At 44.5% G+C, this 19501-nt stretch overlaps 1 protein-coding gene across 3 annotated transcripts in view; it reads left to right on the top strand.

The window, feature by feature from the left end:
* Positions 1-19501, top strand: part of MBOAT1 (membrane bound O-acyltransferase domain containing 1) — a 120082-nt gene that overhangs the window by 83743 nt on the left and 16838 nt on the right. For 2 of the 3 annotated variants that reach the window (XM_059688750.1, XM_059688748.1), the window contains 5 exons: positions 4348-4403; positions 8324-8378; positions 10162-10345; positions 12000-12192; positions 17181-17284. In XM_059688750.1, the coding sequence (XP_059544733.1) occupies positions 4348-4403; positions 8324-8378; positions 10162-10345; positions 12000-12192; positions 17181-17284 (592 nt within the window). The remainder of the gene's footprint in view (positions 1-4347; positions 4404-8323; positions 8379-10161; positions 10346-11999; positions 12193-17180; positions 17285-19501) is intronic. The other variant, XM_059688749.1, reaches the window with a different exon arrangement.

Here is a 19501-nt window from a genome sequence, read left to right as displayed (position 1 = left end):
TGTCTTAGATTGTGTTATATTTTTATTGGAATGCATCATGGATGGTATTTGAGTTTTATTTTAAAATATATTTTTATTGATTTCAGAGAGGAAGGGAGAGGGAGAGAGAGAGAGAAATATCAATGATGAGAGAATCATTGATTGGCTGCCTCCTGCATGCCCCCCAATGGGGGATCGAGCCCGCTACCTGGGCATCTGCCCTGACCAGGAATCGAACCATGACCTCCTGGTTCATAGATTGACACTTAACCATCGAGCCACACTGGCTGAGCTGAGTTTTATTTTAAATTAGAAATTTCACGGATCTGAATCTCAGTAACTTGTGCAATGGAGGTTTGGCATCTGATCTGCCCATAAGTTTAAATAAGTTGATCAATGAAAATGTGTTCGGAGAGGACTTCCTCTTAGCAAGAGCATATGGCGCTCTTCCTTACACCCTCGGAGAAGCAAGCATGTGGGAGGATTCTAAATTCATGCCTTTCAGTGAGCAGGTTTTAGTTTGAGGATTTCAGATCTGCTTTTTCATAGGTCATCAATCTCTTATTTGTCAGTGACCACATGGGTGAGCTGTTTTTTATTTAAGTTGCTAGAAATTTCTCCAGATGTCTGAAACAGAAGCAGTATATTGTGGAAAGTATCATCTGGATGATGTGTAACAATATTTGATCCAGAGCTTCTTCTTTTCCCCAAAAAAGGAACTTTTTTTTTTTCTAAACAAGGACAGCAATATGGTTTTTCCATAAACCTAGTGGTGCCAGTTTCATATTGAATAGTTGTTATTTATTGACACTGATCTCTTCATTATTACGAATCGCATTGGTCTAGGTCAGTGGTTCTCAACCTTGGCTGCACATTAGAATCACCTGGGAATCTTTTTAAAATCCTGATTTCTGGACCTCATCCTCTGGAAATTCTGTTTCTTTGTTACTAATGTTGTGGCCCCACCCCATAACAAAGAAACAGAATTTCCGGAGGATGAGGTCCAGAAATCAGGATTTTAAAAAGATTCCCAGGTGATTCTAATGTGCAGCCAAGGTTGAGAAGCTCTGGTCTAGGTTCTCTGAGAAGCAGATGCCAAGATAGGAACAGAGTATGAGAGATTTATGGGGTGAAATGCCTGGGATTGGAAATGGGGAGGCTACGCATGAGGCTGGGAGAGCCATCAGATCGAAAGCATGTCTGACCTGAGATGCGAGGGGAACAGAAGGAAGAGAGGTCTTGGGCTGCAGTGCTGTTCTAAGACAGTTTTTGCAAGTTCAATGGGAAATCCTTGAGCTAAAATTCCCCAGGGCAGAGGAAACCACGCCCTGTAGGGAGGTGACTGTGCCTGCAGGCCGGGGCTTTGAACAGACTAGGTGGCAGAACCAGAGGGCACAGCTGGAGCCGGTCAGCGATGCTGCCAGCGATGCGTTCTCATGTAGGTGAACGTTAGACTACCAAATGCCTTGCTGGACATTTGTCTAATCATGGAATACATTAAATTGAACCCCAGATAGAGGGAAACATGCTGTATTTCTACAGAGATAGAAAGGTAGGTTAGTTTCTTGAGACATATTATATCTTTGTTGATATCTATATTTTAAGAGCCTAAAAATAAATACATTTTTATGAATGAAATAAAATGTAGGAACTTACGTGGTTTGCAAATTGCATAGGCACCAAAGAGTGTGCCTCGAATTTAAAAATTTTGTACTGGGCCCGGCGGTGGTCCTTCAGTGGTTGAGTGTCGACCTGTGAACCAGGAGGCCACGGTTCGATTCCAGGTCTGGGCATATGCTGAATTGCTGACTCAATCCTGAGTAGGGGGCATGCAGGAGGCAGCTGATCCACGTTTCTCTCTCATTGATATTTCTATCTCTCTCTCCCTCTTCCTTCCTCTCTGAAGTAAATAAAAATGTTAAAAAATAGTAAAAATTTTGTACTGGGATTTGTGCAAGGAAGAGTAGGATTTTTAATCTTGCAGGAGACAAAAGGCTTTAGAAAGAAAACTGTACTGCTTTGAAAGTCACATTAGAAACTACCTTCCCTGTGATGCTTAAAGTGAGTCCCTCTCAAGAAAAACAGCTCTTGGCATCTGTTAGACATGGTGGGTCAGAGGCCTCATTGAATATCAAGTAGTGAGCTGCACAGGTCTGGTCTGGTCTGGTCTGTAAGATCAATTTGATCTAGGAAGCGTCCGGGGAGCCTTTATTTCTGAGACCCAACTCTCAGTGTTCTGGAAAGGCAGCTATTTTTTCAATATAAAAGAGAGTCGTCACCTCAGTGTTAGCTCTGAGCACGTCTTGCTGCCTTAGCACATCCACCTCAGTGGCTCCCCTGTGTGCCACACCTTCCTCTCGCCAGTCCCGGCAGAGCACAGGAGCCCTTCCCTTCCCCAGTCAGACTCACTCATCTCTTAGCCTTATACGCAGCATTCAGAGTCTTGTTTCAAACAATGGCCATTGGACACGGGGCTTTGGCAAATGAGATATAATGCTGGGTGTAAGTATTAAGATTTCAAAGTGTATTTCTTCGTACTTTCTTGAAAATGCTTTATCTTGTCAGTTTACATTGATAGTTTAAAATATACCATGCTTATTATGTCAAAGAGATGGAAAGCGGGCATCAGAATGAGAAGCATTAAACAGGAAAATGGACTCAAAGTAGAGGCTAAGTGCAGTTGACACACATCACACTTGTGTCCTGGCCTGAGCTCAGGGCACAGAGGCTGTGTGGCATCCCAGGGTCCTTCCGGGGACACTGCTAGGGCTCAGCATTGCATATAAATGAGGCATCAGTCCCTGCGGGTCAGAGTTACCAATTCATTAAGAAGCCGTAGAAGGAGATCAGAAAACCAGCATAAATTAAGAAGGGTTGAAAGAAATGATGGCTGTTAGAGCTGTGGGATTTTATCTTGTCTTGGGCAAGAACAGAGCTACTAAAAGTACTAAACTAGGGTAGATAATTGGAAAAACAGGTGTATTTGAAAAATTGTAGTTTTGTTGAGATATACAATTCATATACCATACAATTTACCCATTTAAGTACAATTCAGTGGGGTGGTTTTTTTTTTGCATATTTGCCGAGTAAATTATAGAGTACAAATATTCACCACAATTAATTTTACATTTCCACTGCTCTCAAAAGAAACCTGTATGCATTAGCTATCACTCCTCATTTTCTCCCAATTCCCCAAGTCTAGGCAACTATCAATCTACTTCCTTTCTCTGTAGATTTGCCTGTTCTAGACATTTCATATAAATGAAACCATACAAAATGTGGCCTTTTGTCTGGTTTCTTTTACTTAGTGTGTTTTTAGGGTCCATCCATGTTGTAGCATACTTTATTCTTTTTATTACTGAACTAGAGGCCCGATGCATGAAATTCGTGCAAGGAGCTTGGCCCTCGCAGCCCCGGCTTCATCTGGAGGGTCTTCCAGAAGGTCGTCTGGAAGGTTGTCTGGATGGTTGTTCTGCTGTTCAGTCTAATTAGTATATTAGCTCTTTATTATTACTGAATAATATTTATAGCATACTTTATTTATCCATTCACCAGTTGATGGATATTTGGGTAATTTCCTTTGGGGCCATTATGAATAATGTTGCTCTGAACACGTGTGTACAAGTTTTTGTGTAGACATATTTTTATTTCTCATGGGAATGTACCTAGGCGTGCAATTGCTTGGTCATATGGTAACTGTATGTTTAACTTTCTGAGATACTGCCAGACTGTTTCTAAAGCAGCTGCACCTTTTAATATTCCCACCAACAATGTGCAAGGGTTGCAATTCTCCACCTCCTGGCTAACACCTGTTATCTGTCTTTTTGATTCCAGTCCTTTTACTGCTTGAGAAATGGCATCTCATTATGGTTTGATTTGCATTTCTCTTATAACTAGCCACTGTTGAATGTTTTTTCATGTGCTTATCACCATATCTTTTTTAGAGAAATGTCTATTCAGATCCTTTGGTCATCTTTAAATTGGGTGTCTTTTAATTATTGAGTTGTCAGAGTTCTTTGTGAATGCTAGCTTACAGATACATGATTTACACACATTTTCATGCATTCTGCGAAATGCCTTTTCACTTTCTAGATCAGGGGTGGGGAACCTTTTTTCTGCCAAGGGCCATTTGAATAGTTATAACATCATTCGCAGGCCATACAGAATTATGAACTTAACAATTAGCCTGCTGTATTTGTCAAACGTTTAATTAGCTCACCCCTAATGCCTGGGCAGGGCCAGACCAAATGATTTTGTGGGCCTTATACGGCCCGCAGGCTGGATGTTCCCCACCCCTGATGTAGAGAATAGAATAAAAGTTGCAGTAGCACTTTTGCTAATCTTGATTGTTTTCCTTCTTCCTTTTAGGCCTCTGATGATTGTCACTCAGAAGATCACAACCTTGGCCTTCCAAGTTCATGATGGTGAGAAAAAGCATCCTTGATCCTCGCTCTGAGTCCACCTGACATTTTTCATATTCTGCACACTGTCCCAAATTAGACAAGTGCTGGAAGATCTTGCTATATCTTGTCCAAAATTTGTAGGCCTCTTAATTATAGCTTTTAACTTTCCCAGCTATTACTTATCATTTCCCTCCTGGATCTGTAGCCTGAATTTGCTGAAATATTTGCATTGAGAACAGTGGGTTTTATTTACTTTTACCATGTTTTAAATTTAAGTTAACTTATGGTGCTCTCTGCCCTTCATTTTCAAATCTCTGAGAAGCTCATCTACACTAATAAAAGAGAAAAATGGTAATTGGCGTACGACGCTACCCTTTTCATTGGCTAATCAGGGCTATATGCAAATTAACTGCCAACAAGATGGCAGTTAATTTGCATATGTAGGCACAATGCAAGGAGGCGAAAGGGAAAGCCGGAAGAAGCCCCCTGCCACTGACAGTGATCGGAAACGCAGGGGGCAGCTAAGAGCTGGGGGGCAGGGCAAAGGCGGCCCTGGGGCCGCCTTTGCCCTGCCCCCCAGCCATGATCGGAGAATCAGGTGCCTTTTCCGCCCTGGCCAGTGATAGCAGGAAGTAGGGGTGGAGCCAGCGATGGGAGCTGGGCACGGTCGAAGCTCGCAGTCCCGGGAGCTAGGGGTCCCTTGCCTGGGCCTAAAGCGAAGCCCACGATCGCAGGGCTGCTGCAGCTGTGGGTCCCCGCTGCCCGGGCCAGACGCCTAGGCCAGAGGCGTTAGGCCTGGGCAGGGGCGGAGCCTGCAACCGCGGGGAGCTGGGGGTCCCCTGCCCAGGCCTGACACCTCTGCCGGAGGCCTCAGGCCTGGTCAAGGGGCCGATCCGGTGATTGGTGATCGGAGGGTGATGAGGGTCAACTCCTCTGGCCGAGGCATCAGGCCTGGGTGGGGGGCGGAGCCGGGGATTGGGGGGATATGACGGTCCCCTTGCCCAGGCCTGAAGCCTGGGTCAGAGGCGTCAGGCTTGGGTGGGGCGTGGAGCAAGCGATCAGAGGGAGATGGGGGTCCCCTGCCCAGGCATGATTCCTGGGCCAGAGGCCTCAGGCCTGGGCGGGGGCCAGAGCCAGTGATCGGGGGGAGATGGGGGTCCCCTGTCCAAGCCTGACACCTCTGGCGGAGGCGTCAGGCCTGGGCAAGGGGCCGATCAGGCGATCGGAGGGTGATGGGGGTCTATGCCTCTGGCCAAGGCATCAGGCCTGGGAGAGGGGCAGGGCCAGCATTCGGAGGGGTCTGGGGGTCCCCTGCCCAGGCCTGACACCTCTGTCAGAGGCGTCAGGCCTGGGCAAGGGGCCGATCCTGTGATTGGAGGGTGATGGGGGTCAACGCCTGAGGGCTCCCAGTATGTGAGAGGGGGCAGGCTGGGCTGAGGGACACTCCCCCCCCCTCCACACACACACCCAGTGCACGAATTTCGTGCACCGGGCCCCTAGTGAGGTAATAAAAGATTAAACAGCATTGGCTGGTTAACCAGTTTTTAATGCTAGGTCTTTTTGTTTGTTTGTTTTGCTTGGACAATTATCTAATGAGATTAGCCTGACCCTACAAAAAGCTGGGAGAGGAAGCTCTTCTCTTTGTATAAAAAATGGACATATTCTTTACTTAAACTCTTTCTAAAAGTGGCCAGAAAATTTTATTTCCACTGTTAAAACTGGGTCCCAGGGAAGGCGAATGGCACTTTCACTGGCCCGGAAGAGGGGCTTAAGTGATGCCAGGTGCAATTAGTAAAAGGATAATCTGAGGATTTGTTCCTCTTCGGCAAATGCTTTCTGATGGCTGAAACGTCTTTACGTGTTGACAGGTTGAGCTGTACAGTCTCCGCTAGTTTTCTTGTTTCCCTTAAAAGCTTGGAAACCAATTTCATTTTGACTCTGTGTGTTTCTCATTCATACTTAGTGACTTAGTCATTCTGTAGAGAACTGGGTAATTTTATACCAAGGATGGAATCTTTCTAGGGCAGTGATGGCGAACCTTTTGAACTTGGCGTGTCAGCATTTTGAAAAACCCTAACTTAACTCTGGTGCCGTGTCACATAAAGAAATTTTTTTATATTTGCAACCATAGTAAAACAAAGACTTATATTTTTGATATTTATTTTATATATTTAAATGCCATTTTAACAAAGAAAAATCAACCAAAAAAATGAGTTTGCGTGTCACCTCTGACACGCGTGTCATAGGTTCGCCATCACTGTTCTAGGGTGATAATTATCCTGATTTGCCCAGAACTGAGAGGTTTCCTAAGATGTGAGATTTTTAGTGCCCAAATTGACAAAGTCCTGAGAAAACCAGGGTGAGTTGGTTAGTATTTTTGTACCTGAAAATCTACTTGGTAGCGGTTATAGACTAACATCTGCAACATAAATCAATAACTAAAATCTCTTTAATTTCTGGGATTGCCAGATTTGTACTATTTGATGAGGTTGTAGAAAAAAGTGAGTGATTTTTAAAAAAAACACTGCTTCTTACATTTTTTTGTTTAGTTTACTTTTGTTTTTTTATACAGGCTTTTTGCCTGAACTTACTTTTGTAAGCATTCTCAGTTTATTTTCTGGACCATCCCTTACACACAGAAAAATGTTTGTTTGCCTTTGTCTTTTTCTCTTGTGTGTGGGAGGAAGAAGTAAATTCTGGAACCACTCTCCCTTCTCTTAGGCTTGTTTTTGAGTTGCCTTTGTGATTGGTGACCATATCAGTCAGTCTTCGCTGAATATACAGTTACTTTTTAAAATTTATTTTTATTATTGAAAGTATTACAGATGTCCCCCATTTCCCCCCTTTGACCCCCTCTGCCCAGCTCCCCCTCCGAAGCCTTCACTGCACTGTTGTCTAAGTCCATGGTTTATGCATATATGCTTACTAGAGGCCTGGTGCATGGATTTGTGCATGGGTCGGGTCCCCTCAGCCTGGCCTGCACCCTCTTGCAATCCAGGACCCAGCAGTTCAACATCCTCCCCCTCCCCCCCCAGGGATATAGCAGTGCTGAAGCTGCATGAGGCCAGGGAGGAGCCCCAGCCATGAGCCCAGCTTCTGGTTGAGTGGTGCTCCCACTGTGGGAGCACACTGACCACCAGGGGGCAGCTCCTGTGTTGAGCATCTGCCCCCTGGTGGTCAGTGCACATCATAGCAACTGGTCGACCGGTCATTCCGTTCATTCGGTTGTAATGGTTGCTTAGGCTTTTATATATATAGATAAGTCCTTTGGTTAAATTCTTCCTGCCCCCTTCCCTTTTCCCTCTGAAATTTCTGATGCTTATGAGATGACCCTCCAGTTTCTTTGACACTCAGTTAACGTACATTTTATGGGAAGCACAGATGTGATTTGGTTGGGAGTTTTTCTGGCATGGATGAATTTTAAAGGAAGTAAAACCTCCCAAGAATTCTTTTGTGTCTTCCCTGCATTCAGGATTATGTTTCCTGTGTTTTGGAAGAGAAAAGTCCCTATTTCTTTCCTCATTACATTCCACACCCATGCTCTCAGCTTGTACCAGGTGTCTGCACCGAGCATTTCAGAGAGGTATTTACACTGGTGTAGGCTGCAAAGATAGGCTTATGTCTCTCATGTAGCAACAAAAGCATATACAGCATAGTAAGGAGTGTAGGAGTTGTGGAGGGTGCTCTGTAATTCATGTCCTACTGTGTGGTCAACTTGGAGTAGCCCCTGAATTCTCCCCTCTTCATAAGAACCTGTAGAGACTTTCCTTACACATGGACTTGTGGGGTAGTGCTTTGATCCAGGGCATTTTTTTAAAAAAGGAAGGCTTTGATTTATGAAACAATAATTAATCACTTTTTTCAGATGAGTTTTATAAGCTTCTCTTAAGATTAGTTATTGACTTCACTGAAAACATTTCTAAATGTTTTCTTTCTCATAGGACTAGGTCGAAGAGCTGAAGACCTGTCTGCTGAGCAACACCGACTTGCTGTAAAGTAAGTTAAGTTTAACAGTATATTCTTGAGTGCTTTGTATATCAGTATCTAGAGATCTTCATTTTAAAAAAATCCTCACCTGAGGATATCTCTCTCTCTCTTTCTCTCTCTCTCTCTCTCTCTCTCTCTCTCTCTCTCTCTCTCTATATATATATATATATATATATAATTGATTTTATAGAGAAAGGGAGAGGATGAGAGAAAAAGGGAGAGAGAGAGATCAATAAGTTGCCTTTCTTATATGCTCTGACTGGGAATCGAATCCACAACCTTTTTGGTGTACAGGATAATGCTCCAACCAACTGAGCCAGGGTGAGATCTTCATTTTTTTAAATATTTGCATATGAGCTTCACTATGTGTATGTAATATTATTTATTTAATGAATCTGCTATTGATGGACACTTGGGTGTCTACCAGTCTTTGGCTTTTGCAAATGTAAATGATGAATAACCTTGTCCATAGGTCATTTCAGATGGGTTTGGGTAGAGTTGTAGGATGGACTCCCAGAAGTGGGATTGCTGGGCCAGAGAGTAAATGGATCTGTGATTTTGGAGTTTTGCAGGATTCTCTTTCACCGGGGTTGTTATGTCTATTCCAGAATTATTTTTATGGGGCATGTATCTCAGGCCCTCAAGAAACAGTATCAATGCAAATTAGTATGATTAAATGCAGGCATGAAAAGAATATAGGAGGTAAAGTTGGAGGGAGAAGTACTGGCTGGGGAGAGGAGGAAGGAGGAAGGCTGATGAAGGTGGACTTTGGCCAGTGTTGACATGCAGTAGAAAGGGGGTGGGTGTTCGAGAGGGAGGAGGCTATGCAAAGTAGGAGAATAGCATATGAAAATAGAAATGGCATGTGGAGTAGCATATTGGGGATGGTGGTGCAGCCCTGGCCGAGAGTTCCTACTAGAGAGTAGTAGGAGGAGATATCTGGGAGGAGTGAGAGGGTTCCAGGCGGTAAGGAGATTGAGTGCCTCATTTCTTCATTAAGAATTTGAGACTTGGAGCCAATGGAAGATCATTGGAAGAGTCTACTGAGTCAAGCTCTTTGCTGAGCATTATGGGTGTGTAAGTGCTATAGGCAAAACCCCAGTGACTCGTCACCAATGGCATCTTACGAAGCCTTTCCCCACAATTCTGTCTTGCTGGAAGAGCATGCCCCTCCAAATGCCATGAAAGGACTACACACAATGGCTCCTGCAGACTCTTTTCCTTGCTGCTACCCTTGTCTGTTGACCTCACGCCTGGATGCCAAAGCAGACAAGAGACTGTTACAGCGGTGTTTTTGTGTGGCTTCTTCAGGTAGAAACTGGTTCCACCCATCCTTTGTTTTGTGTTTATTTTAGTAATTGGGAGGGAGTTTTGCTATTTGAAAGCATCTCAATCAACTAACAGTAGGTTTGGATCCTCCCCACCTCCCCCCACCTCTTATGTTTATTACTTTCACCTTCTCCTGTAGACGCTAAGGTTGATGAGAAATCATTTCCCAGCCTGAGTTGCCTTTGCTCTAGGCCCCACCTTCCGTGCTTATAGCAGTGACCAGCCAGCAGAGGGCGCCATGGAGTGCTGCCTCCTCTCTGAGCCACTCACCTCATTAACTTTTCCTTTCAACAAGCTATCTCAGTTGGGCAGATTTTAGAGAAATAGAACAAGGAAAGATCCTGTTATGTTTAATAAACCATAAAGGTAACACTTGTTTTTACGATTTGCTTATGTGGAAATATGAAAGAAAAATTAAAGACTGAATACTTTTCAACCTTTTAAAAATACTTTATTTTCACAGAGTAAAACCCTCTTTTTTGGAATACCTAAGCTACCTTCTCAACTTCATGAGTGTCATAGCTGGACCGTGTAACAACTTCAAGGACTATATAGCCTTCATTGAGGGGAGACATGTACACATGAAGCTGCTGGAAGTGAACTGGAAGGAAAAAGGTTCCCACAGCCTGCCAGAACCTTCTCCCACTGTAAGTTTTTAGTGCCAAGTATTTACCCAGAGGCCCCAAGTATAGAGTTTTGCTGCCAGGGCTGACTCTCACTAATAATTGTTCTAATTCAAAAGCCAAGCCGTTTAACAGAAAGTTTGGCCAATAACTTTTCCGTCCATTTGTTTAAAATACTGATACTGGTATTTATTTGCAGTTCTCTGTATTGGAGAAACAGATGGTTATTTCACAGAGCTGGTCATTGGCTGGGAATATTAAAGCAATCCATCCATTAGTCAACCAGCCAATATTTAGTGCCCACAATGTTCTTAGTACTGTACTAGCTAACACATTCAAATTTATGGGAGTTTTGTCTTTATGAATGGTTTTGACACGGCTCCTCACACCTTCTAGTTCGTCAAATGTCTCAGCTCCAACTTGTTACTGAAACAACGTAGGAGTGAAGTTGGCGATAAGACACCAAAGTAACCACAGGTGTTTCCACAGTGTCTGTCACAGTAGTGCTTTGGTGTTTCACATGCTTCTGCTTAGAAAATATTATTATTGAGTCTTAATGAATATCGCTCTCTAGGAGACTCTTGCATTTTTGTGCACAGAGAAAGTGAAGTGGGGAAGTTATGTTTTGGCTAGAGACACATTGATGGGAGGGGCTGGCACCCATGAGCTAAGTGGGGGGACTGGTGCTCCGTCAGTGGCTAAGCGTGGTGAGCGTATAAGTGGGAGCCAGGCACTGTTCTCAGGACCTTATATTCATTCACTTAAAACCCAGCCCACCCTCTGAGGGAGGTGCTATTACTATCCCTTTACTACAGTTAAGGCGTCTGTTTTTATAAAGTTGGGAATTCTAATTGTGTTGATGTTAAATGACATTCCCTGGAATGCCAGGCAAACCGGGCAAAATCACTCCATCCAGAGGAATTTAAAATGTCAGTACGTTCCCTGAGCGGTGTTGTACAATGGTTAGACCGTTGGCCCACGCACTGAAGGGTTCAGGTTTGATTCCCATCAAGGGCGTGTACCTGGGTTGCAGGTTCGGTCCCTGGCCCTGGTTGGGGTGGTGTGCGGGAGACAACCAGTCCATGTGTCACTCTCACATCAATGTTTCTCTCTCTGTCTCCCCCTCCAACCTTCTACTCTGTAAAAATCACTGGGGAAAAAATATCCTCTGGTGAGGATTAGCAAAATAAAATAAAATGTCAGTACATCTTAACCCCAGAGCAGGCTACATTTATCCTTCACACACACAGAATCTTCCGAACGAAGCTCTATCCTCATTGCTGGCCATTCAAACCCATTTCCTTGGCTGCTGGTTACAGAAGTGGAAGGCAAATGACTATTTCTTTCGAATGGAAGACTGCCGCCCTGTAGTACCTGTTTCTCTTATGTTTTGGGTAATGAAACCATCTACCCTTCGTTGGTAGAATTTGCTGGTAAAAGTTTTGTTCGATTTTAGATGCATTCAGTCCTCAAGTGTGAAGTGTGCTTTGCATCTAAATAGAGCACCGTGCCCGTCATGCCATTTGTGCTGTGAGGAAAAAAGCCTGTCACCACTCTGTCAGGGAACGTGGCCAGAGCAGCTGTCCGAACAGCTTTGTTCTCCACGGGCCCTCGTCAAACTGTCTTCCCCCTGCAGAATCTTCTGAGCGATCCCACCGACTTTCCCTCCTCGTTTCAGGGAGCGGTGATCCGCAAGCTGTGCGTGACCGGCGTGTCTCTCCTTTTGTTTTTGACGCTCACGAAGACCTTCCCGGTCACCAGCCTGGCTGATGACTGGTTTGTTCATAAGGCAAACTTTCTGACACGGCTGGGCTACTTATATGTTGTCATGCAAGCCTCAAAGCCCAAGTACTACTTGGCCTGGACGTTAGGTAAGTTTGATGGAATGGCCCTAAATGAAGGAGGGGGAAAATGACACTGCTTGTATGGCTTTGCCAGAACAACATTTCAGATCACCTAACCAAAAAAGCCCAATACGTAATGGGAAGCGGTGGAGTCGGCGTCATTTTCTGCTCCCCAGGGAAGCTCTCCTCTTTGCCGCCATCATAAACCCAATTGTACGTGATAAGGAAAAAGCAGTCCTGGTTGCGGTCTAAACCCAATGTTATTAACAGATGGTTCGCCTAGGAAGCTGCTTCTTCCCCCAGTCGATTGGCCATTTGGTGCAGAGGGGGGTGAGGGGAGGATTCCAGAACGACCTGGCTTGCTTGTAATTTTTCTGGGCTGTATACAATGCTGGAGTCACATTAATGTGACCCACACATGCCAATTTAGCCTACACTTTTAAAGAAATAGTCGGTTAAGCTTTATGCCTTGGAGAGAAGCTGACTTCAACTGATTTTTTTTTTTTAAGGTAGAAAGTTCAACTTAATTTGGTTTTAACACACTTTTTCCTTTCCCTGTTCTGTAACTTAGTCAGTACTAAGTTTTTCTCTTCTTTTCAAACAGTTTTAGACTGGAAAAGTTTACAGCCTAGCTGCAGGGCGCAGTGCACCTTCCCTTTACTCACCAGGAATGGTAACGGGCTTTGACAAGGCGCGGCCGCTTTGTGCGTTTACATCGGGACCGTTCAGGAACGGGAGTTCCCCTCGTAGCTGATGTCCCAGAGCAGTGACTGTTTATAAAGCTGAGTAGGTTATTAAACTCAGATCCCAGCGCTTAGCCCATATTTCATGAGTGAGGGCGTGGCAGTACCGAGTTCCTTTTTTCTCATTTTATGCTCCAAGATTTTAGTCCCAAGGTGTAGCTACTAAATTATTTTTTTCATTTATTATTTTCATTGTGGTAAACGTGTACATGACAGAAATTTACCGTTTTTACCATCTGTCGTGTGCAGTGTAGTGGCACTGAGTTCACTGAGGTGCAACCGTCTCCACCCTCCACCTCCAGAGCGGTTCCCATCACCCCAAGCAGTTCCCTTCACCCCATCAACTCTATCCAGTAAGCAGAGTTAGCTCACCAGCTCCCGGTCCACATTATTTTTAAGGGTCATTGTTCAGGGAGAAGTTTGGTCCAAAATAGTATCTATGTAACATTTGGCCAGAGAACTCTCACTTAGAGCTTCTTAAAATTCTGTTCCTATGCCGAAACCGGTTTGGCTCAGTGGATAGAGCGTCGGCCTGTGGACTGAAGGGTCCCAGGTTCGATTCCAGTCAAGGGCATGTACCTGGGTTGCAGGCACGTCCCCAGTAGGAGATGTGCAGGAGGCGGCTGATCGATGTTTCTCTCTCATCGATGTTTCTAACTCTCTATCCCTCTCCCTTCCTCTCTGTAAAAAAATCAATAAAATATATTTAAAAAAAAATTCTGTTCCTCGTCACATTCAGTTTAATTCAGGGAGTTCTTGTTGAGTATCATGTTCTGTGCTACGAAGCATTAAAAAATAAGACATGTTTTCCATCCTCAAGATTGTCACACTCTGTGGGAACACAGACGTGGGCACCAACCAGGCAGTTCACATCAGGGGCTGTCCCAGGGGTGGGCAGAGGAGATGATAAATATGGTCATCAGTCTCCTTGTATCTCATTCCGTTTTCTGCAGTTGCTTTATTATCTAAAAGTCATTTCCTTAGTAGGTAGGCTTTATAAAGCATGTCCCAAAATTCACGCAAGAAGTAATTTTGATAGAAAACAGAGGTTTATAGTTAAAAATTGTAAATTTTTTATTGATTCATAAAGTATACTGTATAGGGTTATGTATGGAATAGCATGTCGGGTAAATGGCCTCCACGGCTTTGCTGGCACATACGCACTCTTTTGTTGAAATTTTCCATGACCGTTTTGCATAAATGTGGCTGAATTTCGATGAGGCTCATTTTCATCTTGATGGCTTGGTTAGTCAACAAAATTGTCGCATTTGGGGTTCAGAAAATCCACGAGTGATTGTTGAGAAACAAATGCATCCACAACATGTCACTGTTTGGTGCGGATTTTGGGCTGGAGGCATCCTCGGACCATTCTTTGAAAATGCGGCTGCTCAGGCAATAACAAAAGAGTGCGTATGTGCCAGCAAAGCCGTGGAGGCCATTTGCCCGATATGCTATTCCATATATAACCCTATACTGTACACTTTATGAATCAATAAAAAATTTACAATTTTTAATTATAAACCTGTGTTTTCTATCAAAATTACTTCTTGCGTGAATTTTGGGACATGCTTTACTACTATGGTTGGAACTTTACTTGGAACACCAGGCTATTTTCCTATGTGAAATTGTATTTTCACTTTGCTCTCACCTCAGCGCATGCATGCACGTGTGTGTGTGTGTGTGTGTGTGTGTGTGTGTAAGATTGAGAGAGAACTGCTCACTCCCTTTACAACCTTCTACTTCCTCACTTGTCCTCCTTTTCTCTCTCCTCCCTCTCCTTCCACTCCCACATTCTGTATCTCAGGGTAATGGGCTGGCTTCTGGACTAAATCGGCTCCTGCTTTAAGGAGGAAAGGAAGGCCATTCCATGGCCTCATAGGGAAAGTCTAACACGAGGTGGGTTGTGCTGGCGGGTCTACGTGGGGAGGGGGTCCCAGGGAACGGGGTGCCTGGCACTGTTCTGCGCTGTGGGGAGCTCCCCAGCTATTTGGAGTATAGAATAGCTTTGTGGCTAGCTTTCTGTGGGGACTTGGCTCTTTTTCTTTTCTCCCCCCCACCCCTATCTTTTATTGGTAGCTTCCATAGAACGCTTCGTTAATGTGTATGGCCTCAATCTGAAGTTCATTATAGTTTAGATTGTGTGGGCTGGTCTGCAATTAACCTGTGTATTATTTATAAATAAAGAAGCAGTGAATAGTATGACAGGGAATATTTAAACTGCTTAACTGAATAATTGTTTTATCCAGCTGCTTAAAACACCATTTACATATAATTGATGTACTAATTATACATGATTATAAATTTAATCCTTAAAGCTGGCCTCTTGATGGATCTTAGCTGAGCTACACTGCATTAGCCTAGTTCTAGTTACTGTTTATATTGAAATAATACAGCTATTTTCTTTGGATTTAGTGTACAATTCTGTCCTCCCCAAACCCCCTACTAATTAGTGAGACTCAACTTTAGCCCAGGCTGTGTTCTAGAGATCACAAACCATAAAATATGGGTGTCTGAGTTAATTTATCTGTAATGATATACTGGAGCCATGTACAATATAAAGCCAATTTTTCAACATCCCTTTAAAATAGGTAACATTAGTATAGCCATTTTATACTCAAAAGAATAGGTTTAAGAACTCGCCCAAGGCCCTCCATTTACTCTGATGCCGAAGTGGAGAGAGGAGCCCAGGAGATGTACCCCCAGAGCCCGCCCCTCACCACTGTGTTCACGCCATTGTGAGCTGTATTCCGTGAGAAATGCCTGTAGAGTGATTTATAGAGCCCTAAAAGATAGCAAGTGTGCTCGTGTGCAAACACACAAACACAGGATAGTTATTCTGGTCTTTTGAGATCAGGCTGGTCAGCCAGAGCTGAGGCTGGAGGTGGGGACAAGGCATTCAGGGGTCCCAGCACGGCCAGTCCAGCCCTGTTTTCAGTTGTCAACACAGACCTCAAGGGCTCTTCCCCCAGATTAGTTTATCTTCTGGCCTTCACACATCTGTGCCCACACAGTTAAAACTTTTAGCTTCTTAACTGGCCCACTCTTGCTTTGCTTTTCCACTGAGCTCCCATCCAGTGGGCCTGGGAGACTGACGTAGCAGGACTCAGCACTTTCCTTCTCTCTTCTAAAAGAAACCAGATCGTTTTACGGCGAAGCCGAGTGTAAGATAAGCGACGTTAAATCACCAGCTCTGCAGGAGACGGGCAGAGCAGGGTGTCCTCCTGTAGAGCGGCCTTCAGAAGTCCCTCTGGAGTTGGGCCCGAATTGTAGACCCAGAGGAACGGAGCTGCCGGAGAGGGAGGTCCTCTACCGTCGCCTCCCGATCGCAGGCCCTACCTGCCGTGCTGAGCTTTCACCAGTTTTATTACCGTATTTTCTTTTAAAAAATAACCAGTGAACTTGAAACAAGACAACTGGATGAGAGGATGGTCCTCTGGATCACTGTAGTAAAAGTATATTGGTTTCATCAGGTCTTTGTTTACAGAAACCATTTCATTAAAGGAGTTGATGAGCATTGCTCCCTGCAAGGGACCTTTCCTTAGGGTTCCATGAAGTCACCTAACGATGGTAGCAGGAGCTTTCAGAGGGACTTACGGGTGGGACGGCTTTGGTATTGTGTCCACGTGTGGTCTCCATGGCAGCTGGCCCCCGACTCACATCTCTAGCTCTCTCCTTCTTCTTGTAATCTGAACGTTCCTAACTGCATCTCAGCAGCCCCAACTGATATCCTTCCGGCCTGTCGCGCTTCACACGTTCGGAATGAGCTGCGCTTTCCTTTTCAAAGCTGGGTCTCCCGACTCAGTGCTGTCTACCCGTTACTGTCCTGCCGTCTGATGTCAGCTCTTGGAGCTCCACGGGTCCCTCGTTTCTTCTTCCCGTCTCTGCTTCTGAGCTTAAGTGTATTTTTCCCTCCTTCCCTTTCTCCCCCCATATCCAGCTGGCCGCTAAATCCTCCTGTATCTTCGTTTTGGTTCTCCCTTCCTCTCAGTCCCATGTTGTATTCTGTGAGCACCTAGTGCCCTTCTTCTTACCTCTCAGCTGCTCACTCACTGCCAGTGAATGAATAAAAGTGAATACAAATTGAGGTCACCAAAAAGCCAACCATGTTTCTCCGATTCACCATGGCACCAGGCCCTGTAAATCTTTTTGGTGTCCTTTCCGAGGAAACTGCCACCTATCTCTCAGTCTTAAAGCGAGACAGACATTGGAATCTTTTAAAGCAACCATGTGACCTTTGTTCCGTATCCTAACGTGTTGTTTTGAAAACCATAGCTGATGCCGTGAATAACGCAGCTGGCTTTGGGTTCAGCGGAGTGGATCAGAATGGAAATTTCTGTTGGGATCTGCTTTCTAACCTAAACATCTGGAAAATCGAGGTGAGTCTATTGTGCTTCTGAATCCAGCTGCGATCGCGTGTAAAGCAGTGGTTTACGTTGAGTGCAGTGTCCAGGGGTCTTCTTCATCGATGTCCGCGGAAAACTGCCATAGGGAATGCCAGGGCCAGCAGTCTCTGGGACTTGGTGCATCTGGGAATATTGTTCCTCTTTGTTTTATTTTCTCTTTAAAAGATACTTTCTTGATAGTTTCAGTGGTTTAAGGAATATTGACACAAGAAAATCTGAAAAAAGAGCCAGGAAAATCTTTTGTTGTTGTTTCCATTCCTGTGCTTTCAACTTGAAGGTACAGAATCCATTTTCTCTTGTTCACATTCTACTTCCTTCAGTCAAGAACACAGACTGGCCTTAGCCGGTTTGGCTCAGCAGATAAAGCATGGTCTGCGGACCAGAGGGTCCTGGGTTCCATTCCGGTCAAGGGCACATACCTTGGTTGCGGGCTCCTCCTGGGCCCTGGTCGGGACTCGTGCAGGAGGCAGCCAATCAATGTGTTTCTCTCACATTGATGTTTCTCTCTGTCTTTCCCTTTCTCTTTCACTCTCCCTAAAATTCAATAGAAAAATATCCTCTGGTGAGGATTAACAACAACAACAACAAAGAACACAGACTGGAAGCTTCTGCATTTAGATTTCAATTTTTACAAGTGCTCTTTGTGGTTCCTTTGGAAACAGTGATAATCCAGTTGTGTTTCGGAAGAATTGCCATAGCACGGAGCTTTCAGGCCTCCGGAAGCAGTGCAGTTTTTCTCTTCCGCTGGCTTTGCTCTCCTATGTCTTCATCATTGCAGGTGGTCTCCTTGGGGCCACGTCTCTTGGCTTCCTCGGCCTTGTCAGCAGTCAGAGCTGACAGGAAGACCACGCCGCAGACCCTATTCCCCTGGCAGCGGGATGGAGTAGGCATGGTTCTCCGCAGGCAGAGTGTTGGTTCTTCCGCCAGGTGACTCGGGTTTGTGGCTGGAGGGGATACGCAGACAGAGCAAGAAGCCAGGGCCCTGGAGGCTTTCCACCTGCTACCCACGTTGGGTGGACACTAGGCCACAAGAAGCCTTGTGGGGGGGATATCTTCCACCTTGATGCCTGAGTCTTCTCTTCATCTTCAATGGACAAGCTCCAGCCTCCAGAACAGCGGTTCTCAACCTGTGGGTCTTGACCCCTTTGGGGGTCGAACGACCCTTTCACAGGGGTTGCCTAAATACATCCTGCATATCAGATATTTACATTATGATTCATAACAGTAGCAAAGTTACAGTTATGAAGTAGCAATGAAAATAATTTTATGGTTGGGGGTCACCACAACATGAGGAACTGTATTAAAGGGTTGCGGCATTAGAAAGGTTGAGAACCACTGCTCCAGTGCAGCCTTTTTTATTTTCAGAAAAGCAACGTAGATAATCGCCATGCGTCTCGTTCCTATACAGATGATGTCAGAGGGAGTCTGAAGGTGTGATGGCTTGCCTCCCTATTTCCACCAAAATTATTCTCTCCCTCAAAACTCTGGGACCACTGCTGGCTGCTGTGGGTGAATGTCCTTCACGGTGGTTCCCTCTGACCTCCGGCTGCCCCCCCAGTCTCCTCCACTGTGCACACAAAGACAGTCATTTCACTGGGCATGTGTTCAGGGTGAAGGGCCAACTTATTAAGTTACGTATTTGTTATAAAGGAAAACCAGAAGGAGGAACTTTGCATTTTCAATCGAGTTGATATAGAGGAAGGAGCTAAAGAAAACCAAGGAAGTCCAATTTAGTTAAGGTTCCTACAAGCTGTGTGTATAACATTTTATTAGCCATAGAAGATATGGATACATAGAAGTCCTTAGGGTTTTGAAATAAACACTCATAATACAAAATCTGTCTACTGACACCTATTGAGGATCTCTCTTCTTCTCTCCTCTTCTTTCTTTCTAAACATATTACATTAGGCCAGTGTGTGACCTAAGATTTTCTGATGGTTGAAACAGAAAAAAGTGGCACTTGTACTTTCCACCTTCATTAGGCATCTGGTTCTTGAATGTTTGTTTCATGCTTTCCACCTCCAACCAGCCTTTGATAATACCTTTCTTTTCTTTTCTTTTTTTAATGAGGAAACCTTTTTCATGGCTTGTTTTGGAATGTGTCTTCCTCAGAGGTTGATTTCTTTGTGTCATTGCCAGTTTGGTGATATTTCTTTCTTTTCTTTTCTGTATTGTGACTCCTTCATGTGT

The sequence above is a fragment of the Myotis daubentonii genome, chromosome 3 (assembly GCF_963259705.1).
Source record: "Myotis daubentonii chromosome 3, mMyoDau2.1, whole genome shotgun sequence".
In the NCBI taxonomy this organism is placed as follows: Eukaryota; Metazoa; Chordata; class Mammalia; order Chiroptera; family Vespertilionidae; genus Myotis; species Myotis daubentonii.
The sequence above is the reverse complement of the archived record's forward strand: the minus strand, read 5'-3'. Positions and strand labels throughout refer to the sequence as shown.